The 26,992-nt window shown below is 45.4% G+C and overlaps 1 protein-coding gene across 3 annotated transcripts in view; it reads right to left on the minus strand.

The window, feature by feature from the left end:
* Positions 1–26,387, minus strand: part of EIF2B2 (eukaryotic translation initiation factor 2B subunit beta) — a 34,711-nt gene extending 8,324 nt beyond the window's left edge. Inside the window, exons 1-6 of one of the 3 annotated variants that reach the window (XM_085875637.1) lie at positions 26,368–26,387; positions 25,947–26,141; positions 13,622–13,742; positions 11,713–11,861; positions 9,448–9,611; positions 9,127–9,222 (exon numbers count right to left, since the gene is read on the minus strand). In XM_085875637.1, the coding sequence (XP_085731763.1) occupies positions 9,127–9,222; positions 9,448–9,611; positions 11,713–11,861; positions 13,622–13,742; positions 25,947–26,130 (714 nt within the window). In that variant the 5' untranslated portion in view covers positions 26,131–26,141; positions 26,368–26,387. Of the gene's footprint in view, positions 1–9,126; positions 9,223–9,447; positions 9,612–11,712; positions 11,862–13,621; positions 13,743–25,946; positions 26,142–26,233 lie in introns of all 3 variants that reach the window. The other 2 variants (XM_085875635.1, XM_085875636.1) reach the window with 2 other exon arrangements.
* Positions 26,388–26,992: the final 605 nt, after the last annotated feature.

The following is a 26,992-nucleotide window of genomic DNA, read 5'->3' on the forward strand; positions in this document are numbered from 1 at the left end:
TGGGGTATTGCAGAACAGCGAGGGGGGGGGGCCGAGTGAGGGGAAAAGGCTCTGTGGTGCTGGGGGAGAGGGGGGACAAGAGACAAGGAAGAAGGCAGTTGAGGATTTGAGGAGGTGGAGTGAAGAGATGGAGGTGAGAGGGCAGTGGAGGGAGGCAGGTTGGTGGATGAGAGGGGGGCAACTTTGAGAAGGAAGAGTGAGGGGGATGAAAGGTGGGAGAAAGGTGAGGGGGGATTTTTGTGAGAGGTGAGAGGGAGGCTTGGAGGAAGAAGAGTGGGATCGTTGCTTTGAGAGTGAGAGTGAGGGGTGAGGGGGGTGAGTTGGCACTGAATTTGGAAAAAAAGAATGGTTGATGGAAAGCGAGCATCCATGGCAAACTGTGGTTTTTAAAAGTTTTAGGTCAGAGATGCGATTTAACACAATTCTTGAAGGGTGCAATGAAGGCGAATTCAGAGCATGGAGAGAAGAAGCGCTGTAATCGTTGGATTTTTTAGGCAAGGAATGAAGAAGAGCTCGAAATGAGAGCAGTCTGTTAAAATAGCAGAAGAGTAGTGCATTGTGAAACAGTAAAGAGTACCACATGTGTGAGAGAGGAAGATGAAGCATTATAAGATCGTTTTTGTTGTTAAAAATAATGTATGAGAGAGTTCAACAGATTAGGTCATGGAAGTGTAAAAAAAAAAAAAAATCTCGCTTCATCTCGCTTGCTACCCTCGTCTCGTTTTCTGAGACAGAATCCCGAGGTTCGCTGCGAAAGCCGGATTGGCTTCCACCTTTCTAAGCCCAGACACGCGCGGCGTGGGCGGGCCAGACCGGCGTCTGGCCGAAACCCCGCCCAGAAAGGCAGACCACATGAAGACCCGGTCCGATCGGGACGGACAATGACATCGGCTCCACCCCGAACTCCGTGATCTATTAAGTACGGGACAATCCTCAGAGTTGAGTTCGATGCGAGGGAAGGTTTCGTTGAATGGGAAGGTTGTCGTTGGATTTGAAAGGTCACGGTTGGTTTTTGAAAGGGAGAAGTCGGAGTTGGGGGGTGTGAAGGACCTCAACCAAGCCTCTATCTGGTCCTGCTACTGCTGATCCTCGCCTTGGACTCAGCTCTTCCACTCTGCAGCTCCTTCACGGACACGATCTCCACACGTGCGGCTGTGGACCGAACTACACAGCCTTTATCGGGTACCGCACCATGGAGCATCCCTTCCCCCAAAACGCTCAGATACAGAGAAACTGTAACCTCAACTCCCTCCCTCCCTGGCTGCAAAAGTCCTTTGCCTTTCATTGGGTTTATTTTGTCTCAGTGTGTGTCTGAGAGTGTTGGCGCCTGTCCGTTAGATAAGCCTGTGTAAGATCTTTATTGTTGCTTTTATTATTCTTGCGTCAAGTCTGCACTGTGTCTGCTTTTATAAGTTGCTTGCATAATTGTCGCACCCCACATCTCTCTCATCTTCCCCTGCGTAACACACCCAATACACCTTTTTCCTGTGCCACATGCTTTTCCCCGCTTATTGTAAATAAATAATTGTGGAAATGTTCCCAGCTCGCCTTTGTCTTTTCCCTCATTGGTCCAGCATGGTTCGGATCTAAGTTTAACCGGGTCTTTATTCCCAATAATCCGTTCCTTCCAGTCGGTACGTCCTGGGCAGTGCCGCTCGACTGCATCTGATCCGGAAAGGTAGTCGGTAGAGTGATCCGGTCTGGGCAAGGTGTACCGAGGGCATTGTTCCCCGGTAGTCGAAACCGCGTGGTTAATTAGGCAACTTGTTTCGAGACAGGAGGGACCCTACGCCACGCAGTTGAGGTATTGGTGTCCACGGTCGGTTAAGCAACCCGCCGCGTCACGGAATTATCCGTGAGCGACGGCCTACAATTCCGGGGAGTCTCGTGGGAATCGACGTAGTTTTCCCCACCTAGTGGTCGTCTCTCCGCCAGACCCCGGCCCACAACAATATGTAGGAAGGAAAAGGACGTCATGAGAAACCATTGTCCTGCATGAATTACAATGATATGAATAAACAATGGACAAGTCAATCTTGTAAATATTCAAGTGTTTGTTTGTGTGTTTGTACATTATTCTTTCACGGCCGAACCATAACACCTGGAGGCTCCACATTTTGGGTGTTGGTCCTTCAGAAGTTAGGCAAGGATTTAAGCTACCACACATTGGCGTTGACATCCAAAAGCTGCTATAAAGCATATATTGGGATGTGGGATCAGGTAGTATCGCCGCCGGCCCGTAGACAAAAAGTAACCACCATGAGGCCAATGACTCCACAGCTTTTCAATGTCCAACACGTCCCGAAACCACTGCCGGGAAAAGCTCACCCAGCCAGGCAGCACCAGGTATTTCCACCCTCACTCCCTGGGTATCCCTCCCACACTCTCCCCTCTCAGGCCGTGCTGGGTAACCATGCTAATACAGTGCCTTCAGAAAGTATTCACACCCCTCGACTTTTGTCACATTTTGTTGGTACAGCCTGAATTTGAGATTGATTAAATTTAATTTTTTTTGTCACCGAACCACACAAAATACCCCATAAATAACAAAGTGAAAACATGTTTTTAGAATTTTTTTGACAAATTCATTAAAATGAAAAGCTCAAATGTCTTCCATCAATAAGTATTCAACACCTTTGCAATGGCAATCCAAATTGAGCTCAGGTGCATCCAATTAACTTTGATCACACTTGAGATGTCTCTACAACTTGATTGGAGTCCACCTGTGACCATTTCAATTGATTGGACAAGATTTAGAAGGAAATACCTTTCTATACAAGGTCCCACAGTTGACAGTGCATGTCAAATCAGAAACTCCACCATGAAGTCCAAGGAACTGTCCGTAGACCTCTGAGATAGAATTGTGAGGATATGTAGATATGTGGAAGGTATCAAATAATTTTTCGTGTTGAAAGTTCAAGAGCACAGTGAGCTCCATCATCAGGACATGGAAAAAATGTGGAACTACCTCGACTCTTCCTCGAGCTGGTGATCCGACCAAACTGAGCAACCGGGCAAGAAGGACTTTGGTCAGGGAGGTGAACAAGAACCCATTGACTACTCTGACAGAACTACAGAGTTCCTTGGCTGAGATGGGAGAACCTGCCAGAGGACAACAATCTCTGCAGCACTTCACAAGTCTAAGCTTTATGGGAGAGTGGCCAGACGGAAGCCACTCCTGAGAAAAAGACGCATAACAACACGTCTGGAGTTTGCAAAAAAGGCACGGGAAAGACTGAGAACATGAGGCAAAATATTCTGTGGTCTGATGAGATGAACATTGAAATCTTTGGCCTGAAATGAAAAGCACTACGTCTGATGGAAATTGAGCACAGGTCTTTACTCATCTAACACCATTTGTGGCAGCATCATGCTACAGGGATGCTTTTCAGTGGCATGATTGTGAGACTTGTAGGGACAGAGGGAAGAATGAATTGAGACAAATACTGGCAAATCCTTGAGGAGAACCTGCTTCAGAGTGCAAAAGACTTTAGACTGTGGCGAAGATTTACATTCCAACAGGACAATGACCCCAAGCATACTGACAAAGCAACGCTGGAACGGCTTCAGAACAATAACGTGAAAGTCCTTGAGTGGCCCAGCCAAAACCCAGCCTTGAATCCCATTGAGAATCTGTGGAAAGACTTGAAGATTGCTGTTCACCGACACTTCCCATCCAATTTGACAGAGCTTAAGCAAATCTGCAAGGAAGAATGGGAGGAAATCCCCAAATCCAGATATGCAAAGCTGATACAGACAAACCCAAGAAGACTCGAAGCCGCAATCGCTGCCAAAGGCACTTCTACAAGGTAATGTGAATACTTATTGACAAAAAGACATTTCAGATGTTCATTTTTCATTAAACTGTAAAAGTTTTGAAAAGCATGTTTTCAATTTGTCATTATGTGGTATTTTGTGTTGATCGGTTTAAAAACTGACAATTTAAATTTAATCCATTTTAAATTCAGGCTGCAACAACAAAATGTGACAAAAGTAGAAGGGTGTGAATACTTTCTGAAGGCACTGTAGCCATGTACGAACAACTACTGAATATTCTTGGACTTGCATCATCACATTTTGCCACCTATAAAGTGAAAAATAGTGTGGAGATTGGGGCCGAGTTGTGGCTCGAAAGTCAAAATATTGTTACGGCTGTAGGGGTAGATGGAGGAATTTAGGATTGAATGGAGTTGTTTGGTCCGTGGACATGTAGGAGACATCTCAATGTAATTAAGATCGGAAACTGTGAGCTTAAGTGTTACGTACCACCACATGGGGGGGGGGGGGGTGCGGTGTCAATTAGATAGGGATTAAGGATAAGTTCCCCCAACATGTAATTGCCCAGCCCCCCCTGTGACTTTTCCCAATGTTTTTGTATTACAAACCATGGAAGAAGTGCATTTTGATAATAACCACAGTGATAACAAGCGAGCCAGGCATGCCGAACAGACAGAGGCTAAGCCTTCTCGGGTGTCGTGCGAGAAAGCCATGCCCTGGAGGTGGATGGTTGTTCAGTGTGACGTCAGAGAGAGAGAGATGAGGAATGCACGAGTGTGGAGGGACGGGCACACGTGGTCGAGAGAGAACGTAGCTGGGAGATGGCCTGTAAGAAGAGGGCTTTTCAGCTGGCTTTCCTTCGACGCATGAAGAAAACACGATTCTCGTATTCGTGCTCCGGTGAATTGGCTTGCATGCTGAACAAGACGCGAGCCATTGACTGTTTGGCTGAGCCATGAAGTGTGTGTTTCTGAAGGGGGAAGGAGAGCGTGCCTCGTGGCCTGATCACGGGGTCTCAGAAATCGTCTCATCGTGTGTGCGATCGTTGTGAACAGAACGGGTGCAAGAGAGGAACGGTCGGCATATTTCCTTGTGAAAAGAAGCTGCACAGGGTCTCCGAGCCTCGGTGTTGAATACTGCTCATGAATTGCCCGACGTACGTATTTCCCGCTGCGAGAGAGGCTTGGTGAGATTTTTAGGTGCGTCTACACGTGCAGGATGAAGCGCCTCAATTCCAAGTTCCATAAAGACCAACTCTGGACCAAGCTAAGTGCCAGAATAAAGTAAGGATTTTCTTTTATTTCGTTTCCCCCTTGTCTGAATTTAAGTCTGTCTGTAGAGGCACCTCGACTTTAGTTTACCTCATAACATTCTGATTTATTGTCCCTTGTAAATATTTGTCTATTTTCATTAAATCCCATGTTTATTTTAAGTTTATGTTGAAACTTTCTCTCCCTCATGCACAGATTTATCCCCTCTCGTCTTCAGTTGTCCTTCCCTTCCTCCCGCCCTTGGTTCACTGAAGCTTGTGGTGAGGCAGTTGTCCTGAAACAACTTGCCTTTGCATCATGGAAAGCAAACCCAACTGAGGGTATTCTCAGTTCCTTCCATTAAGCTCAGAACAAGTGTGTATCTACCCTTAGGAGAGCCAGAAAACAACATCTTTCTCATCTCAACTCTGAACTCTCAAACCTCTCTCCCGCCTCAAAATCCTGGTGGCGTCGAATCAAATCTGTTTCTGGTGTATGTTCCCCCTTCATCCCCTCCCTGACCTCAAATGGCCGCACTGCTGATACCGCACGTGAAAAGGCTGAATGCCTAAACTCGGTGTTTGCATCGAAATCTTGCGTCCAAAACCCATCGCTTTCTCTACCCACCTTACCCAGTCGCACCCAAATATCCTTTTTTTGTGTCCTTTTCTGTGTCCAAACTCTGTGTCCTTTTCTCCTGACAAGGTGGAGAGCTTGCTGTCAAACTTCGACTCAGATTCTGCAACCGGTCCAGACGGCATCAGCCGTGTCCGAAAAACCTGCTCCTCTGCTCTTGCTCACCCTCTCTCTGTTCTATTCACCCTCTCATTTGCTCAAGGTCATCTGACATCTGCTTGGAAATCTGCAAACATTACCACCCTGCATAAAAAAGGTGCAAAAACAGATCCCTGCAACTACAGACCAATCAGCCTTCTCCCAATCATCAGCAAGGTTGATCCATCATCGCTTCAGACATTAAATCCTTCCCCTTCTCCAATGGCTCGATTTCCGATAATCAATTTGGTTTCAGACCAGGTCACTCCACCCTTGATATGCTGTTTCTGCTCTCCCAACAATGGATGGATGTCCTCAATGACGGACATGAAATCAGAGCCATATCACGTGCTTTTGACACGGGCTGGTACCCTGCCCTGCTCACTAAACTCTCTTCCTCTGGTATCCAAGGCCATCTCCACTCATGGCTCACGGACTTCCTCTCCTGTCGCAGTCAAAGTGTGGCCCTAAATGAAGTTCTTTCATCCCTTCTTCCTGTCCAGGCTGGAGTTCCTCAAGGTAGCGTTCTGGGCCCTGTTCTTTTTCTGGTTTTCATCAATGATCTCTCCAACTCTCTGGAAAATCCTTTTTATCGCTTTGCTGATGACTCCACCCTCTGCTGTCCCATCCGTCATCCCTCAGACCGGCAAGCAGCAGCTTCTTCGCTCACTGCAGATCTGGATAAAATCACAACCTGTTCCAACATGTGGAACATGTCTTTCAATCCGGACAAATCTCACACTCTCACTATGTCTCTTCGAAAGGACCGTTTAGAAACCCCCCCTCCCCCAATTCACCACATTTCAAACCTCGCCTCCAAAGCCAGTTGCCGACTGGGAATCCTCCATCGTGCAAAGTCCTTCCTCGGCCCACCTGAGCTCCTGACCATTTACAAAGCTTTCATCCGCAGACTGATGGAGTACTGCTCTCCCTTCTGGGCTGGTGCTCCTGCCTCCCACCTTTCTTGGCTTCACGCTGTAGAAACCAAGGTATTTCGGATCATTGGCATCTCCCGCAATGAGGCTGAGTCTTTGGGCCTCTCACTCTCTCACCGCAGGTTGGTCGGTGGTCTTTCTGTCTTCTACAGTCTCTTCTCCAGCCTCCCCCCCCCCGCTCTCTCTACGATTTGTCCCCACCACATTTACGTAGGGCACTCAAGGTCCGCCAGCAACCCGCTTCTGGTAAAACTACCAACATCACGAATCACTGCTCACCTTCACTCTTTCATTCCTCTTTTTTCCCACCTTTGGAATAAACTCCCTCACTCTATTCCATCCCATTCTTCCCTCCAGGTCTTCAAAACAGCTGTTCAGCAACACCTCTTATCATCCCCCATCCAAATCCTCGATCTTTTCTACCCCTGGTAATCCACCCAAGCCCACCTCCTTCAAATTACCTGCTTTCCTTCCTGAAAGTCCCTGTAATGTCCATCTTCTATTCCCCATGTTCCCCGTCCCATCCCTCTCCCTTCCACAGATCTCCTAATGTCGCTGCTCCCCACTGTTTTGTCCTTCCCACTCCCTCTCCTCTTGTCTCATGCCCCCCCCCCCTTGCTGTGCGTTGTGTGTTCACTCTCATACGAGCCTTGACAAGGTATACAAAAAAAAAGTTGCTGTGTCCGTGTATTTGTCATGGGGTTCGAGTATAAACCACCCCCTGAGCTGTGCTTCCCCATGCCTCCATCGCTCCACCAGTGCTGCTCCTCACCCCTCCCACGCACATTATAATCTCTCAGGATCAACGTGTCCGCCTCCTAAGAAGAACCGCTCGGCTTCCTGGACTGGCGGTATCAACCGCCCATCACCACAAATTGGGTCGGAGGGATTCACCTTAATCACCAGCATTTTTTCCCCCCTTAATATACAATGTCGAGGCTCATATAAGAACCAACACACAGAATGAATAACAAGGGGAGCAGGAGACAAGAGGAGAAGGAGAGGGAAGCACAAAACAGTGGGTAACAGAGACACTAGGAGATCTGTGGAAGGGAGAGGGATGGGCGGGGGAACACGGGGTGTACAAGATGGACACCACAAGGACTTTCAGGTCCTTACACGACAGGGACTTTCAGGAAGGAAAGAAGGGAATTTGACTGAAGGAGGTGGGGTTGGGGAGGATTAGCGGGGGTGGAAAAGATCATGGTTTTGGATGGGGGACGATAAGAGATTGTGGTGAACAGCTGTTTTGAAGACGTGGGATTGAAGAGAGTGAGGGAGTATGTTCCAAAGGTAGGAAAGAAAGAGGAATGAAGGTGAGCAGTGATTCTCGATTTTGGTACTTTTAACAGAAGGGGGTTGCTGGTGGACCTTGAGCGCCCTGCGGAAATATTGTGTGGGGAGGAGGGGGGGAGATCGCAGTCAGAGCAGAGGGGGGGGTGAGGCCGGAGAGGAAACGGTAGAAGACAGAAAGACCACCGACCTGCCTGTGTTGAGAGAGTGAGAGACCCAAAGACAGCCTCATCGCGGGAGATACCAATGATCCAAAATGCCTTGGTTTCCACAGCGTGAAGCTCCATCAGGCTGTGGTCGAAAGCTTTGTATGTGGTCAGGAGCTCAGATGTGCCAAGGAAGGACTTTGCACGACGGAGGATGCCTCATCAGCAACTGGCTTTGGAGGCCAGCTTGGAGATGTGGCTTTCCCAGGAAAGATCATGGCAGATAGTGAGACGCAGAAGCTTGAAAGAAAGGACTTCTTCAAGAGGATTGTTAAGAAAGTAGATGTGGTGGTGGGGGGGGGGGTTCCAGACAGTCCTTTCAGAGAGACCGTGAGTGTGTGAGATGTGTCAGGATTGAAAGACATGTTCCAAATGTTGGAACAGGTTGTGATTTTATCCGGGTTTGCAGGAGTGAAGGTCTGCTTGCCGATATGAGGGATGACAGATGGTACAGCAGAGGGTGGAGTCATCAGCAAAGAGATAAAGAGGATTTTCCAGGGAGTCAGAGAGATCATTGATGAAAAGCAGAAAAAGAACACGGCCCAGAACACTACCTTGAGTAACTCCATTCTGGACAGGAAGAGGGGATGAGAGGATTCTATTAAGGGCCACACATTTACTGCGACAGGAGAGGAAGTCTGCGAGCCACATGAGCCATTTGCCCACCGCCACCCCTTAGGCCGCTCCTCGAGGGAATGGGTGTTTCCCGTGATGTGAATATCACTGCAACTGTCAGATTTAAACCCACAGAATTTGAGTTACAAATTGTACAAAGTCCATTAAGCCACCACAGCACCAACCAACTGCCACCTTTAGCATATAAAGACAAGAATTATCACAAGCATATTTTCTAAGTCTTCAACACTTTGCCTTCATTTCTAAGCCTCTCACCTTGTTCACACGAGACATGACAGCAAAGACGGCAGCATCCGGTATCAACGTTGTTTCAATTCCAGCTTTGGCCAAACTTGTGGCGAGCTGCCGACCCTATCGGTACCGAGAACATCATATTCAGGGAGCACTCAAATGGTACTATTGCCATCAATATTTTAGTTTTTTTTATTTTAAAACATTATGACTGCAGTGAAAGAATATATATATATATATATATATATATATATATATATATATATATATATATATATATATATATATATATATATATATATATATCCATATCACAGACACTTGGCACATTTAAAGTGCTCTCACCTGGCAGAAAGGTGCGCATTCGGCCACAATAACATGAAACTTGCGCTTGCGTGCAGCATACCGCAAGAATGCCTCAACAGTGCGTGACATGCCCATCGTCATTATCACCTCGTTGGAGTGCACATGTTGCAAGGCCTGCATTGCGATGTTGTCTGCACTGCCGTCTGTCGGGGGGCGGTGGGGGGGGACGGTGGCAGCAGTGAGAAAACGTCAAAGGAATTGGAACGGAAGAATTAAGGGCTGTCTATTTCTTTCACAACCGAATGATTAAATTTTAACGATCATCCACACTTCAATTTTGTCAGTGCTTCTCTTCCTCCAATTCGCGAACATCATTTGTTTTTCCAACCTACTTCGTCCAACCCTCCACTTCACCAAGAACGTGTCATTCCAGTTCTGTTCTGTTCTTGCGTTGGGCAGCTTGGTTGCCAGGTCGCTATCATTTCTTGGAGCGTGGCTGTGCTGCTGATGCTGTGCCCCTCGACCAATACACTGGTACTCATTTCTCCAGCCTCGGAAGGATGACAAGCTGAGTGGACCCCACCTGGTGTTTATTCAACGGAAACGGGCTCGATCTCAGGACCTCCCTAACCACCGAGCCAACACCAGGCTGGTTTTCCTGCATTATGTGAGGAATACATTTAACACCGGCTGTCGAGCGAAGATTTTTTTTTCTCCAAAACCTTTTTATTCTTCCTTTTTTCAGTGAAGCTCACTCCTGGATTCTGTGGAATAAAAAGTTCTCAATCTTCTTGGAATATCCCATGACAAGGCTGAAGCACAAGCTGTCTTGCTTTCAGACAGGTTGGTGGCCTTTGTTGATTTTTTTTTTAATCTCCACCACCAAAGGTGGACAGAGATTATATTTTCATCCTGTCTGTCTGTCTGTCTGTCTGTCTGTGTCTGTGAGCAGGATATCTCAAAAAGTTGTGGATGTAGTCGGATGAAATTTGGTGGACAGGTTCGACAGGGATAAATCGATTCGATTTTGGTGAAGATCTGGATGCGAGAATTTTATTTTTGATTCCTAAAGTGATTCTTCACCATCGAGTGATGGGACCAAAAACGATATATGGCAAGATATTTCAAAACGTTGTGGATGGGTGATGACAAAACTAGGTGGATGTGTTGGGGCGGTGACAAGTACAAGCAGATTCAATTTTCGGTTCAGGTCTGGATGCAGATCCGGCCTATCAGTGGATACAAATCGTAAACCGTTCTGTCTGACCGAGGTATGCACTCGACAAAGTGCCATTGTCGTTTTTACTGTTTCTCTTTCCAGTCTGGCTCTCTCTGTTCTCTCAGCTCTCCTACCCCACCGAGAAACTCCAGGACGCATATGTTCATCCAAAATCCAGGCTTGCTGCACACAGCCATTTGTTCCTGCTTCTCTCACCTGCAGAAACTTCCTTTCTGAGGCTGTTCCAGCTCACTCTTCCCTTCAGGGCTACAAAACCAGGCAATGGACAACCATATCATCAACCATCAATCACTCACCCACAATCTTTATTTATTTATTTTTAACCCCCCCCATTGACCCCGCCTCGCCAACCTTATTCGCAGGTTACTTCTCCTTCCCTTCCAACTCTGCCCTTTCCCTGTTCGTTCATTCCTGTCCACCGTCTGTGAAATACCATCTCGTTGCTCTTCCATGAGCTTGTAAATAATTTATTTATATTCACTCTTCAGGACAAGACATAACCGGGCGTAGTGGCGTGCGCCTGTAATCCGGCTACTCGGAGGCTTGGGTTGGAGGAGCACTTGAGGACGGGAGCTCTGCACTGGGCCGGGCTATGAGAGGGTGTAGGGCAGCCCGGAATCATGGCGAAACCCAATCCATATCCCTGTGTCGTAAGAGGTGACCAGGGTTGCGTCAGGAAGGGCATCCGGCGTAAAACCTGTGCCAAATCAGTATGCGGATCATAACGGATGATCCGCTGTGGCGACCCCTAACGGGAGCAGCCGAAAGACGAACAACAACTTCAGGACACGACATGTCTCCAGACCCAACAGAACTAGAAAAAAAACCAAAAAAAACAGAGAGATGTCTAATTAGTACACAATTACTCAGCATAGTCACTGAGAAAGACTGCCATCACAAACGTACAAGTAATCGCCGTTCAAAATTTTCCTTCTTTCAAAGAATCTCACGCTCGTTAGTATAAATTAAATAATGTGACTTTTGATAACAGTGACGATACTCCTCAAGGTAGATATTCTTGTATTAAAAAAAACCAAACAAACGAACGAACGATGAAAACGAACCGACTTCTGTGAGGAGTTCGTTGATTGCCTCAATGATGACTGGCTTCAGTTGGGGGCTTGATGCGCTGAAATCGTTGCTCTGATTCCCCGCCGTCAGCAGCTTGTGCAGAGATTCTTGAGGTTTCCCCTCTTCACTGAGCCCGCCAAGCCTATGACCGGATGAGCACCTTTCTCACACCTTACAGCCATCAATTTTACACATCAATGTTAAAAGGAGGGGGAGAAAGAACGCTCTCCTTATAATACCCTCTTTCAGTAACTTGCCGACACACCGCATCATTGTACAGCTGATATCGATTTTTAAGCATATCGTATTGAGACAGGCTTATTGCTGTTGCAGGGGTTTGTTTCTACAATTGGTGGCCCAAATTTTAATGGTACCACGCAGTTTCTTCGAAACCTCAGAGTACTAAACCACCGTTGAGGTTTTTTCTTCCAATGTCCAAACTGCATGTCGAAGCCGGTTGGGACTTTCAAAATGACATTTTGCATCAATAATGGGATTACAAAGTATGTGGGGTTGACAGGATTTTGGTTTTTTTTGATCTTGATCTAATTTTTAAGGTCATGATCCAATTTTAGACATTTCGACATTTTTTTCTTTTCACCAAAACCCGACGAAGGTTCGTCCGATCGGAATGAAATTGCCCTCTTTCGATGGCCGAGAGCAAGGCGCATTTACGCTTCACCTGCATCGTACCCCTCCGGGTTAGAGCTGAAGGTCAAATGGCAGTTTGAAAAAACAAACAAAAAAAAAAACAACCCGCATTTTTTTTTTGTCATCACTCAATTTTGACACTGAGGAATCTCACACTGCTCGGCCTTTCAAGATGTTCTGACATCATCACAGTGTTTCTGCACTGCAGTTGTGCACCTGACGCTTGTTTCGTGGCCTTGACATTCTTTTTTTCGGATTTTGAACGAAGCAAACAAAACAAAAAAAAACAACAAACTCCTTTTTGATCGCAACCTGAATAATTTTCCTCCGATTTCCATGATGTTGTGTTTTGTTTTGTGTTTTTGAGACTGTAGATGGGGACAAATTTTCTTAATTTACACTTTATCCATAAATGTTGAAGGTCAGGATGAATGTGAAAATTCCTTTGTGGGAGGAGGAAGGAGGTGAAAGTCAGGAGGAGGAAGGGAGGGGTGGGGTGGGAATCCGGAGGGAGGGGAAGGGTGGGGTGGGAGTCCAGAGGGAGGGGAAGGGTAGGGTGGGAGTCCAGAGAGGGAGGGGTGGGAATCCGGAAGGAGGGGAATTGAGAGGTGGGAATCCGGAAGGAGGGGAATTGAGGGGTGGGAATCTGGAAGGAGGGGAATTGAGGGGTGGGAATCCGGAGGGAGGGGAAGGGAGGGATAGGAATTCAGAGGGAGGGGAAGGGAGAGGTGGGGTGGGAGTCCAGGGGGAGGGGAAGGGTGGGGTGGGAGTCCGGAGGGAGGGGAAGGGTAGGGTGGGAGTCCAGGGGAGGGGTGGGAATCCGGAAGGAGGGGAATTGAGGGGTGGGAATCCGGAAGGAGGGGAATTGAGGGGTGGGAATCTGGAGGAAGGGGAGGGGTGGGGTGAGAGTCCAGAGGGAGGGGAGGGTGGAAATCCAGAGGGAGGCGAAGGGAGGGGAGGGGTGCGAGTCTGGAGGGAGTGGCGGGAGTCCAGAGGGGGAGGCGAGGGGTGGGAAGAGGGAGGGGAAGGAGTGGGAAGAGGGACCCAGCATTGCCTGGCAACATTGCTCGTTTAACATTGCATCATGGGACCCAGCGTTACCTTTGCTTGTTTAACATTTTAAAAAAATACAGAAAAAAATTGCAATGCATTTTAATCTCTGTAAAACCCAGGAGGACACCACTGAGAAATGCAAAAGATTATGAACAATTCACGAGGAATTTGTCAATTTGAAGCCTGAATGTTCCACACCTGGCATATTCCTCCCGAATAATCTTGAGTACTCTTCGTGCCATGTTGCCAATGACCCATTCCGAAGGCTGTGCATCGAGCATCCTGCGTCCCACATTGCGTACCACTTCCATCAGTTCTCCTGTAGATCACGAGGGGATGCAATGTATGTATACAAGAATGGAATTTCAACCGACCGTGTGCATTATAACAACGTTATCAAAACAATGCATATTGTGCAGTTGCAACAGTTGCTGGAATACATTCCTGGGTAGCACACACACACACGTGCTCACGATTTGTGGGATTTTCGGTGGCACTGCCCCTTTTAGATGACATTTTAATGTCAATCCCACTGCCCTGGGGGCATTAAATGTATTGTTACATTTGTAGGTGGAGGTTGACATTACTTTAGTACAGTTAGAAACGTATAGGTTAGTGTGGTCCGTGTTCGGGTCGTAAACCATCTCGAAGTAACAAGCAGGGAAAACGTCAGCTTTAGGATTGTCCTGTTTGAATGTGCATCATATGAAGAGTGATGCGTGGTAATGACTTGTTGGAGTTTAACGTCAGGAATGGTACGTGCAGCCTTCTGTGACACCCCGGGCAGGGCCCGTGTGAGGCCTGGGCAAAGAGAGGAGAAGGGCTTTGAGAGGGGCATCATGCTGAGAGGAGTTCTGGCCTAAATAATGCAAAAAAAAAAAAAACAAGAAAATGACCAAATACCAAGATGTCAAAAATGAAATGAAAATATCAATGGTGAAAAATCACTTTAAATATAAAGTAATTCTTGTAAACACATCCGGATTCGGATCTTCACCAAAATTGAATCAATTCGTCAAGGTCACACACCCAACCGGTCCACCGAGTTTTGGCCAAATCCGTCCGCAACTTTTTGAGGTATCCTGTTATATATCAGTTTCGCCCGATCTCTCAATGGTGAAGAAGCACTGAAAAAATTATAGTCATCGGATCCGGCTTTGGATCTTCATCAAAATCTAAACAGTTCGTCCTTGTCACACACACAACCTGTCCACAAAATTTCATGTTAGTCGGAGTTGGTTCAGTGTGATGTTAGTGTTTCGGTGTGATGGTTCAGTGTGATGTCAGTGTTTCAGTGTGTTGGTTCAGTGTGATGTCAGTGTTTCGGTGTGATGGTTCAGTGTGATGTTAGTGTTTCGGGGTGATGGTTCAGTGTGATGTTAGTGTTTCGGTGTGATGGTTCAGTGTGATGTTAGTGTTTTGGTGCGTTGGTTCAGTGTGATGTTCGCGTTTCGGTGTGATGGTTTAGTGTGATGTTAGTGTTTCAGTGTGATGGTTCAGTGTGATGTTAGTGTTTCGGTGTGATGGTTCAGTGTGATGTTCGCGTTTTGGTGTGATGGTTTAGTGTGATGTTAGTGTTTCGGTGTCATGGTTCAGTGTGATGTTAGTGTTTTGGTGTGTTGGTTCAGTGTGATGTTCGCGTTTCGGTGTGATGGTTTAGTGTGATGTTAGTGTTTCGGTGTTATGGTTCAGTGTGATGTTAGTGTTTTGGTGTGTTGGTTCAGTGTGATGTTCGCGTTTCGGTGTGATGGTTTAGTGTGATGGTTTAGTGTGATGTTAGTGTTTCGGTGTTATGGTTCAGTGTGATGTTAGTGTTTTGGTGTGTTGGTTCAGTGTGATGTTCACGTTTTGGTGTGATGGTTTAGTGTGATGGTTTAGTGTTTCAGTGTTAGTGTTTCAGTGTGATGTTAGTGTTTTGGTGTGATGGTTCAGTGTGATGTTCGCGTTTCGGTGTGATGGTTTAGTGTGATGGTTTAGTGTGATGTTAGTGTTTCAGTGTGATGGTTCAGTGTGATGTTTGTGTTTTGGTGTGTTGGTTCAGTGTGATGTCAGTGTTTCAGTGTGATGGTTCAGTGTGATGTTAGTGTTTCGGTGTGATGGTTTAGTGTGATGTTAGTGTTTTGGTGTGTTGGTTCAGTGTGATGGTCGCGTTTCGGTGTGATGTTAGTGTTTCGGTGTGATGGTTTAGTGTGATGTTAGTGTTTCAGTGCGATGGTTCAGTGTGATGTTAGTGTTTCGGTGTGATGGTTCAGTGTGATGTCAGTGTTTTGGTGTGATGGTTCAGTGTGATGTTAGTGTTTCAGTGTGATGGTTCAGTGTGATGTTAGTGTTTTGGTGTGTTGGTTCAGTGCGATGTTCGCGTTTCGCTGTGATGGTCTAGTGTGATGGCTTAGTGTGATGTTAGTGTTTCAGTGTGATGGTTCAGTGTGATGTTCGCGTTTTGGTGTGATGGTTTAGTGTGATGTTAGTGTTTCAGTGTGATGGTTCAGTGTGATGTTAGTGTTTCGGTGTGTTGGTTCAGTGTGATGTCAGTGTTTCGGTGTGATGTTTCGGTGTGATGTTAGTGTTTCGGTGTGATGTTAGTGTTTCGGTGTGATGGTTCAGTGTGATGTTAGTGTTTCGGTGTGTTGGTTCAGTGTGATGTTCGCGTTTCGGTGTGATGGTTTCGTGTGATGTTAGTGTTTCGGTGTGATGGTTCAGTGTGATGTCAGTGTTTCGGTGTGATGGTTCAGTGTGATGTTAGTGTTTCGGTGTGATGGTTCAGTGTGATGTTAGTGTTTTGGTGTGATGGTTCAGTGTGATGTTAGTGTTTCGGTGTGATGGTTTAGTGTGATCGTGTTTTGGTGTGTTGGTTCAGTGTGATGTTCGCGTTTCGGTGTGATGGTTTAGTGTGATGGTTTAGTGTGATGTTAGTGTTTCAGTGCGATGGTTCAGTGTGATGTTAGTGTTTCGGTGTGATGGTTCAGTGTGATGTTCGCGTTTTGGTGTGATGGTTTCGTGTGATGTTAGTGTTTCGGTGTGTTGGTTCAGTGTGATGTTTGTGTTTCGGTGTGTTGGTTCAGTGTGATGTTAGTGTTTCGGTGTGATGGTTCAGTGTGATGTTTGTGTTTTGGCGTGTTGGTTCAGTGTGATATCAGTGTTTCGTTGTGATGGTTCAGTGTGATGTTAGTGTTTTGGTGTGTTGGTTCAGTGTGATGTTCGCGTTTCGGTGTGATGGTTTAGTGTGATGGTTTAGTGTGATGTTAGTGTTTCAGTGTGATGGTTCAGTGTGATGTTAGTGTTTTGGTGTGTTGGTTCAGTGTGATGTTCGCGTTTCGGTGTGATGGTTTAGTGTGATGGTTTAGTGTGATGTTAGTGTTTCAGTGTGATGGTTCAGTGTGATGGTTCAGTGTGATGTTCGCGTTTTGGTGTGATGGTTTAGTGTGATGTTTGTGTTTCGGTGTGATGGTTCAGTGTGATGTTTGCGTTTCGGTGTGATGGTTTAGTGTGATGTTAGTGTTTCGGTGTTATGGTTCAGTGCGATGGTTCAGTGTGATGTTAGTGTTTCGGTGTGTTGGTTCAGTGTGATGGTTTCGTGTGATGTTAGTGTTTTGGTGTGATGGTTCAGTGTGATGTCAGTGTTTCGGTGTGATGGTTCAGTGTGATGTCAGTGTTTCGGTGTGATGGTTCAGTGTGATGTTAGTGTTTCGGTGTGATGGTTCAGTGTGATGTTAGTGTTTCGGTGTGATGGTTTAGTGTGATAGTGTTTTGGTGTGTTGGTTCAGTGTGATGTTCGCGTTTCGGTGTGATGGTTTAGGGTGATGGTTTAGTGTGATGTTAGTGTTTCAGTGTGATGGTTCAGTGTGATGTTAGTGTTTCGGTGTGATGGTTCAGTGTGATGTTCACGTTTTGGTGTGATGGTTTAGGGTGATGTTAGTGTTTCGGTGTGTTGGTTCAGTGTGATGTTTGTGGTTCGGTGTGTTGGTTCAGTGCGATGTTAGTGCTTCGGTGTGTTGGTTCAGTGTGATGTTTGTGTTTCGGTGTGTTGGTTCAGTGTGATGTTTGTGTTTCGGTGTGATGGTTCAGTGTGATGTTCGCGTTTCGGTGTGATGGTTTAGTGTGATGTTAGTGTTTCGGTGTTATGGTTCAGTGTGATGGTTCAGTGTGATGTCAGTGTTTCGGTGTGTTGGTTCAGTGTGATGTTCGCGTTTCGGTGTGATGGTTTCGTGTGATGTTAGTGTTTCGGTGTGTTGGTTCAGTGTGATGTCAGTGTTTCGGTGTGATGGTTCAGTGTGATGTTAGTGTTTGGGTGTGATGGTTCAGTGTGATGTTAGTGTTTCGGTGTGTTGGTTCAGTGTGATGTCAGTGTTTCGCTGTGATGGTTCAGTGTGATGTTCGTGTTTCGGTGTGATGGTTTAGTGTGATGTTAGTGTTTTGGTGTGTTGGTTCAGTGTGATGTTCGCGTTTCGGTGTGATGGTTTAGTGTGATGGTTTAGTGTGATGTTAGTGTTTCAGTGTGATGGTTCAGTGTGATGTTAGTGTTTCGGTGTGATGGTTCAGTGTGATGTTCGCGTTTCGGGGTGATGGTTTAGTGTGATGTTAGTGTTTCGGTGTGATGGTTCAGTGTGATGTTAGTGTTTCGGTGTGTTGGTTCAGTGTGATGGTTGTGTTTCGGTGTGTTGGTTCAGTGTGATGTTTGTGTTTCGGTGTGATGGTTCAGTGTGATGTTTGTGTTTCGGTGTGATGGTTCAGTGTGATGTCAGTGTTTCGGTGTGTTGGTTCAGTGTGATGTCAGTGTTTCGGTGTGAAGGTTCAGTGTGATGTTAGTGTTTCGGTGTGATGGTTTAGTGTGATGTTAGTGTTTCAGTGTGATGGAACAGTGTGATGTTAGTGTTACGGTGTGATGGTACAGTGTGATGGTTTAGTGTGATGTTAGTGTTTCGGTGTGATGGTTTAGTGTGATGTTAGTGTTTCGGTGTGATGGTTTCGTGTGATGTTACTGTTTCGGTGTGATGGTTCAGTGTGATGTCAGTGTTTCGGTGTGATGGTTCAGTGTGATGTTAGTGTTTCGGTGTGATGGTTCAGTGTGATGTTAGTGTTTCGGTGTGATGGTTTAGTGTAATGTTAGTGTTTCGGTCTGTTGTTTCAGTGTGATGTCAGTGTTTCGGTGTGATGGTTCAGTGTGATGTTAGTGTTTCGGTGTGATGGTTTAGTGTGATGTTAGTGTTTCGGTGTGTTGGTTCAGTGTGATGTTCGCGTTTTGGTGTGATGGTTTAGTGTGATGTTAGTGTTTCGGTGTCATGGTTCAGTGTGATGTTTGTGTTTCGGTGTGTTGGTTCAGTGTGATGTCAGTGTTTCGGTGTGATGGTTCAGTGTGATGTTCGTGTTTCGGTGTGATGGTTCAGTGTGATGTTTGTGTTTCGGTGTGTTGGTTCAGTGTGATGCTCGCGTTTCGGTGTGATGGTTTAGTGTGATGCTAGTGTTTCGGTGTGATGGTTCAGTGTGATGTTTGTGTTTCGGTGTGATGGTTCAGTGTGATGGTATAGTGTGATGTTAGTGTTTCGGTGTGATGGTTCAGTGTGATGTTAGTGTTTCGGTGTGATGGTTCAGTGTGATGTTAGTGTTTCAGTGTGATGGTTCAGTGTGATGTTTGTGTTTCGGTGTGATGGTTCAGTGTGATGTGAGTGTTTCGGTGTGATGGTTCAGGGTGATGTTCGCGTTTCGGTGTGATGGTTCAGTGTGATGGTTCAGTGTGATGTTAGTGTTTCGGTGTGATGGTTCAGTGTGATGTTTGTGTTTTGGTGTGTTGGTTCAGTGTGATGTTAGTGTTTCGGTGTGATGGTTCAGTGTGATGTGAGTGTTTCGGTGTGATGGTTCAGTGTGATGTTCGCGTTTCGGTGTGATGGTTCAGTGTGATGTTAGTGTTTCGGTGTGATGGTTCAGTGTGATGTTCGCGTTTCGGTGTGATGGTTCAGTGTGATGTTTGTGTTTCGGTGTGTTGGTTCAGTGTGATGTCAGTGTTTCGGTGTGAAGGTTCAGTGTGATGTTAGTGTTTCGGTGTGATGGTTTAGTGTGATGTTAGTGTTTCAGTGTTTCGGTGTGATGTTCGTGGTTTAGTGTGATGTTCGCGTTTTGGTGTTATGGTTCAGTGTGATGGTTCAGTGTGATGTTAGTGTTTCGGTGTGTTGGTTCAGTGTGATGTTCGCGTTTCGGTGTGATGGCTTCGTGTGATGTTAGTGTTTTGGTGTGATGGTTCAGTGTGATGTCAGTGTTTCGGTGTGATGGTTCAGTGTGATGTCAGTGTTTCGGTGTGATGGTTCAGTGTGATGTTAGTGTTTCGGTGTGATGGTTCAGTGTGATGTTAGTGTTTCGGTGTGATCTTTTAGCGTGATAGTGTTTTGCTGTGTTGGTTCAGTGTGATGTTCGCGTTTCGGTGTGATGGTTTAGTGTGATGGTTTAGTGTGATGTTAGTGTTTCAGTGTGATGGTTCAGTGTGATGTTAGTGTTTCGGTGTGATGGTTCAGTGTGATGTTCACGTTTTGGTGTGATGGTTTAGGGTGATGTTAGTGTTTCGGTGTGTTGGTTCAGTGTGATGTTTGTGTTTCGGTGTGTTGGTTCAGTGTGATGTTAGTGTTTCGGTGTGTTGGTTCAGTGTGATGTTTGTGTTTCGGTGTGTTGGTTCAGTGTGATGTTTGTGTTTCGGTGTGATGGTTCAGTGTGATGTTCGCGTTTCGGTGTGATGGTTTAGTGTGATGTTAGTGTTTCGGTGTTATGGTTCAGTGTGATGGTTCAGTGTGATGTCAGTGTTTCGGTGTGTTGGTTCAGTGTGATGTTCGCGTTTCGGTGTGATGGTTTCGTGTGATGTTAGTGTTTCGGTGTGTTGGTTCAGTGTGATGTCAGTGTTTCGGTGTGATGGTTCAGTGTGATGTTAGTGTTTCGGTGTGATGGTTTAGTGTGATGTTAGTGTTTTGGTGTGTTGGTTCAGTGTGATGTTCGCGTTTCGGTGTGATGGTTTAGTGTGATGGTTTAGTGTGATGTTAGTGTTTCAGTGTGATGGTTCAGTGTGATGTTAGTGTTTCGGTGTGATGGTTCAGTGTGATGTTCGCGTTTCGGGGTGATGGTTTAGTGTGATGTTAGTGTTTCGGTGTGATGGTTCAGTGTGATGTTAGTGTTTCGGTGTGTTGGTTCAGTGTGATGTTTGTGTTTCTGTGTGTTGGTTCAGTGTGATGTTTGTGTTTCGGTGTGATGGTTCAGTGTGATGTCAGTGTTTCGGTGTGTTGGTTCAGTGTGATGTCAGTGTTTCGGTGTGAAGGTTCAGTGTGATGTTAGTGTTTCGGTGTGATGGTTTAGTGTGATGTTAGTGTTTCAGTGTGATGGATCAGTGTGATGTTAGTGTTTCGGTGTGATGGTTCAGTGTGATGGTTTAGTGTGATGTTAGTGTTTCGGTGTGATGGTTTAGTGTGATGTTAGTGTTTCGGTGTGACGGTTTCGTGTGATGTTACTGTTTCGGTGTGATGGTTCAGTGTGATGTCAGTGTTTCGGTGTGATGGTTCAGTGTGATGTTAGTGTTTCGGTGTGATGGTTCAGTGTGATGTTAGTGTTTCGGTGTGATCGTTTAGTGTAATGTTAGTGTTTCGGTGTGTTGGTTCAGTGTGATGTCAGTGTTTCGGTGTGATGGTTCAGTGTGATGTTAGTGTTTCGGTGTGATGGTTTAGTGTGATGTTAGTGTTTCGGTGTGTTGGTTCAGTGTGATGTTCACGTTTCGGTGTGATGGTTTAGTGTGATGGTTCAGTGTGATGTTTGTGTTTCGGTGTGTTGGTTCAGTGTGATGTCAGTGTTTCGGTGTGATGGTTCAGTGTGATGTCAGTGTTTCGGTGTGTTGGTTCAGTGTGATGTTTGTGTTTCGGTGTGTTGGATCAGTGTGATGCTCGCGTTTCGGTGTGATGGTTTAGTGTGATGTTAGTGTTTCGGTGTGATGGTTCAGTGTGATGTTTGTGTTTCGGTGTGATGGTTCAGTGTGATGGTATAGTGTGATGCTCGCGTTTCAGTGTGATGGTTCAGTGTGATGTTTGTGTTTTGGTGTGTTGGTTCAGTGTGATGTTAGTGTTTCGGTGTGATGGTTTAGTGTGATGTTAGTGTTTCGGTGTGTTGGTTCAGTGTGATGTTCGCGTTTCGGTGTGATGGTTTAGTGTGATGTTAGTGTTTCGGTGTGATGGTTCAGTGTGATGTTTGTGTTTCGGTGTGTTGGTTCAGTGTGATGTCAGTGTTTCGGTGTGATGGTTCAGTGTGATGTCAGTGTTTCGGTGTGTTGGTTCAGTGTGATGTTTGTGTTTCGGTGTGTTGGTTCAGTGTGATGCTCGCGTTTCGGTGTGATGGTTTAGTGTGATGTTAGTGTTTCGGTGTGATGGTTCAGTGTGATGTTTGTGTTTCGGTGTGATGGTTCAGTGTGATGGTATAGTGTGATGTTAGTGTTTCGGTGTGATGGTTCAGTGTGATGTTAGTGTTTCGGTGTGATGGTTCAGTGTGATGTTAGTGTTTCAGTGTGATGGTTCAGTGTGATGTTTGTGTTTCGGTGTGATAGTTCAGTGTGATGTGAGTGTTTCGGTGTGATGGTTCAGGGTGATGTTCGCGTTTCGGTGTGATGGTTCAGTGTGATGGTTCAGTGTGATGTTAGTGTTTCGGTGTGATGGTTCAGTGTGATGTTTGTGTTTTGGTGTGTTGGTTCAGTGTGATGTTAGTGTTTCGGTGTGATGGTTCAGTGTGATGTCAGTGTTTCGGTGTGATGGTTCAGTGTGATGTTCGCGTTTCGGTGTGATGGTTCAGTGTGATGTTAGTGTTTCGGTGTGATGGTTCAGTGTGATGTTCGCGTTTCGGTGTGATGGTTCAGTGTGATGTTTGTGTTTCGGTGTGTTGGTTCAGTGTGATGTCAGTGTTTCGGTGTGAAGGTTCAGTGTGATGTTAGTGTTTCGGTGTGATGGTTTAGTGTGATGTTAGTGTTTCAGTGTTTCGGTGTGATGTTCGTGGTTTAGTGTGATGTTCGCGTTTTGGTGTTATGGTTCAGTGTGATGGTTCAGTGTGATGTTAGTGTTTCGGTGTGTTGGTTCAGTGTGATGTTCGCGTTTCGGTGTGATGGTTTCGTGTGATGTTAGTGTTTTGGTGTGATTGTTCAGTGTGATGTCAGTGTTTCGGTGTGATGGTTCAGTGTGATGTCAGTGTTTCGGTGTGATGGTTCAGTGTGATGTTAGTGTTTCGGTGTGATGGTTCAGTGTGATGTTAGTGTTTCGGTGTGATGGTTTAGTGTGATAGTGTTTTGGTGTGTTGGTTCAGTGTGATGTTCGCGTTTCGGTGTGATGGCTTAGTGTGATGGTTTAGTGTGATGTTAGTGTTTCAGTGTGATGGTTCAGTGTGATGTTAGTGTTTCGGTGTGATGGTTCAGTGTGATGTTCACGTTTTGGTGTGATGGTTTAGGGTGATGTTAGTGTTTCGGTGTGTTGGTTCAGTGTGATGTTTGTGTTTCGGTGTGTTGGTTCAGTGTGATGTTAGTGTTTCGGTGTGTTGGTTCAGTGTGATGTTTGTGTTTCGGTGTGTTGGTTCAGTGTGATGTTTGTGTTTCGGTGTGTGATGGTTCAGTGTGATGTTCGCGTTTCGGTGTGATGGTTTAGTGTGATGTTAGTGTTTCGGTGTTATGGTTCAGTGTGATGGTTCAGTGTGATGTCAGTGTTTCGGTGTGTTGGTTCAGTGTGATATTCGCGTTTCGGTGTGATGGTTTCGTGTGATGTTAGTGTTTCGGTGTGTTGGTTCAGTGTGATGTCAGTGTTTCTGTGTGATGGTTCAGTGTGATGTTAGTGTTTCGGTGTGATGGTTTAGTGTGATGTTAGTGTTTTGGTGTGTTGGTTCAGTGTGATGTTCGCGTTTCGGTGTGATGGTTTAGTGTGATGGTTTAGTGTGATGTTAGTGTTTCAGTGTGATGGTTCAGTCTGATGTTAGTGTTTCGGTGTGATGGTTCAGTGTGATGTTCGCGTTTCGGGGTGATGGTTTAGTGTGATGTTAGTGTTTCGGTGTGATGGTTCAGTGTGATGTTAGTGTTTCGGTGTGTTGGTTCAGTGTGATGTTTGTGTTTCGGTGTGTTGGTTCAGTGTGATGTTTGTGTTTCGGTTGTGATGGTTCAGTGTGATGTCAGTGTTTCGGTGTGTTGGTTCAGTGTGATGTCAGTGTTTCGCTGTGAAGGTTCAGTGCGATGTTAGTGTTTCGGTGTGATGGTTTAGTGCGATGTTAGTGTTTCAGTGTGATGGTTCAGTGTGATGTTAGTGTTTCGGTGTGATGGTTCAGTGTGATGGTTTAGTGTGATGTTAGTGTTTCGGTGTGATGGTTTAGTGTGATGTTAGTGTTTCGGTGTGATGGTTTCGTGTGATGTTACTGTTTCGGTGTGATGGTTCAGTGTGATGTCAGTGTTTCGGTGTGATGGTTCAGTGTGATGTTAGTGTTTCGGTGTGATGGTTCAGTGTGATGTTAGTGTTTCGGTGGGATGGTTTAGTGTAATGTTAGTGTTTCGGTGTGTTGGTTCAGTGTGATGTCAGTGTTTCGGTGGGATGGTTCAGTGTGATGTTAGTGTTTCGGTGTGATGGTTTAGTGTGATGTTAGTGTTTCGGTGTGTTGGTTCAGTGTGATGTTCACGTTTCGGTGTGATGGTTTAGTGTGATGTTAGTGTTTCGGTGTGATGGTTCAGTGTGATGTTTGTGTTTCGGTGTGTTGGTTCAGTGTGATGTTAGTGTTTCGGTGTGATGGTTCAGTGTGATGTTAGTGTTTCGGTGTGATGGTTTAGTGTAATGTTAGTGTTTCGGTGTGTTGGTTCAGTGTGATGTCAGTGTTTCGGTGTGATGGTGCAGTGTGATGTTAGTGTTTCGGTGTGATGGTTTAGTGTAATGTTAGTGTTTCGGTGTGTTGGTTCAGTTTGATGGTATAGTGTGATGCTCGCGTTTCAGTGTGATGGTTCAGTGTGATGTTTGTGTTTTGGTGTGTTGGTTTAGTGTGATGTTAGTGTTTCGGTGTGATGGTTCAGTGTGATGTTAGTGTTTCGGTGTGATGGTTTAGTGTGATGTTAGTGTTTTGGTGTGATGGTTCAGTGTGATGTTAGTGTTTCGGTGTGATGGTTCAGTGTGATGTTTGTGTTTTGGTGTGTTGGTTCAGTGTGATGTTAGTGTTTCGGTGTGATGGTTCAGTGTGATGTTAGTGTTTCAGTGTGATGGTTCAGTGTGATGTTAGTGTTTCGGTGTGATGGTTTAGTGTGATGTTAGTGTTTCGGTGTGATGGTTCAGTGTGATGTTAGTGTTTCGGTGTGATGGTTTAGTGTGATGTTAGTGTTTTGGTGTGATGGTTCAGTGTGATGTTAGTGTTTCGGTGTGATGGTTCAGTGTGATGTTAGTGTTTCGGTGTGATGGTTCAGTGTGATGTTCATGTTTCAGTGTGATGTTCGCGTTTTGGTGTGTTGGTTCAGTGTGATGTTAGTGTTTTGGTGTGATGTTTGTTGTTTAGTGTGATTATCCCTGTGTCGTAAGAGGCGACCAGGGTTACGTCAGGAAGGGCATCCGGCATAAAACATGTGCCAAATCACGATGCGGATCATACGGATGATCCGCTATGGCGACCCCTAACGGGAGCAGCCGAAAGAAGAAGAAGAAGAAGCAGAAGTTCGTTGTTTAGTGTGATGTTAGTGTTTCGGTGTGATGTTCGTGGTTTAGTGTGATGTTTGTGGTTTAGTGTGATGTTCGTGGTTTAGTGTGATGTTCGTGGTTTAGTGTGATGTTAGTGTTTCAGTGTGATGTTATTGTTTCGGTGTGCTGGTTTGGTGTGATGTTCGTGGTTTAGTGTGATGTTCGTGGTTTAGTGTGATGTTTGTGTTTTGTTGTGTTGGTTCAGTGTGATGTTAGTGTTTCGGTGTGATGTTCGTGGTTTAGTGTGATCTTCGAGGTTTAGTGTGATGTTAGTGGTTTAGTGTGATGTTAGTGTTTCAGTGTGATGTTATTGTTTCGGTGTGATGTTCGTGGTTTAGTGTGATGTTTGTGGTTTAGTGTGATGTTAATGGTTTAGTGTGATGTTAGTGTTTCAGTGTGATGTTAGTGTTTCGGTGTGATGTTCGTGGTTTAGTGTGATGTTTGTGGTTTCGTGTGATGTTCGTGGTTTAGTGTGATGGTTGTGTTTTGTTGTGTTGGCTCAGTGTGATGTTTGTGTTTTGTTGTGTTGGTTCAGTGTGATGTTAGTGTTTTGGTGTGATGTTCGTGGTTTAGTGTGATGTTCGTGGTTTAGTGTGATGTTCGTGGTTTAGTGTGATGTTTGTGTTTTGTTGTGTTGGTTCAGTGTGATGTTTGTGTTTTGTTGTGTTGGTTCAGTGTGATGTTAGTGTTTCGGTGTGATGTTCGTGGTTTCGTGTGATGTTCGTGGTTTCGTGTGATGTTAGTGGTTTAGTGTGATATTAGTGTTTCAGTGTGATGTTATTGTTTCGGTGTGCTGGTTTGGTGTGATGTTCGTGGTTTAGTGTGTTGGTTACCTGCGTTTCCCCATCGCGCTTGGGCCACGACCCGCCGCAGGAGCAGCAGGGTGTCGCGGGTCACGTGACACGAGCCGCCCACCCGATGACGGGCCCGACGAAGTTCGCTCTCGAACGCGGCGAGTCTGTCAGTGAGGTCGCACTGCAGGTTCTCGGCGCGGATCTCCTTATCGGCAGCAGGCATTCTCAAAGAACCTGCACACACCACGGTGTGTGACAAAAACAAACAAGTTACACGTTCTTCCCTTTTCCCGTCATTACTGAGAGCAGCGTCGATAACAACTGACGTTTTTTTTTAACCTCCGTCAGTAAATCAGATTAATACAGATCGGCATGACGGTCGGAGAACATCCATTCTCAGCAACCACCATGACCCTATACACCGCCTATAGTTCCATCATCAACTCCAACACCTATTCACCTCGTGTGATGTATCGCTTCAAGGTCAAAGTTGAAAAGAAAAACAGTTTTTGTTTTACACGAACATTGCATTTTGAGATATTATTCGAAGCAGAGGATGTGGTTTTTTTAACTTTGTTGTTATAGTTTTTTAATGTTTGGTGTAGTTTTTTAACGTTTGTTGTTGTTTTTTAACGTTTGTTGTAGTTTTTAACGTTTGTTGTTGTTTTTAAAGTTTGGTGTTGTTTTTTAACGTTTGCTGTTGTTTTTTAACGTTTGTTGTTGTTTTTTAACGTTTGTTGTTGTTTTTTAACGTTTGTTGTAGTTTTTAACGTTTGTTGTTGTTGTTTTTTAACGTTTGTTGTTGTTTTTTAACGTTTGTTGTAGTTTTTAACGTTTTTTGTTGTTGTTTTTTAACGTTTGTTGTTGTTTTTTTTTGATGTGAATCTTATTACACACTTTATGGGATTTTGGTTCATTATGGATTCTTGATGTGAATCTTATTACACACTTTTGTTTTGGTTCATTTTCTTGATGTGAATCTTATTACACACTTTATGGGATTTTGGTTCATTATGGATTCTTGATGTGAATCTTATTACACACTTTATGGGATTTTGGTTCATTATGGATTCTTGATGTGAATC

Source organism: Eptatretus burgeri, chromosome 3, assembly GCF_056783735.1.
Source record: "Eptatretus burgeri isolate ZD-2024b chromosome 3, Ebu_testis_v1, whole genome shotgun sequence".
Classification (NCBI taxonomy): domain Eukaryota; kingdom Metazoa; phylum Chordata; class Myxini; order Myxiniformes; family Myxinidae; genus Eptatretus; species Eptatretus burgeri.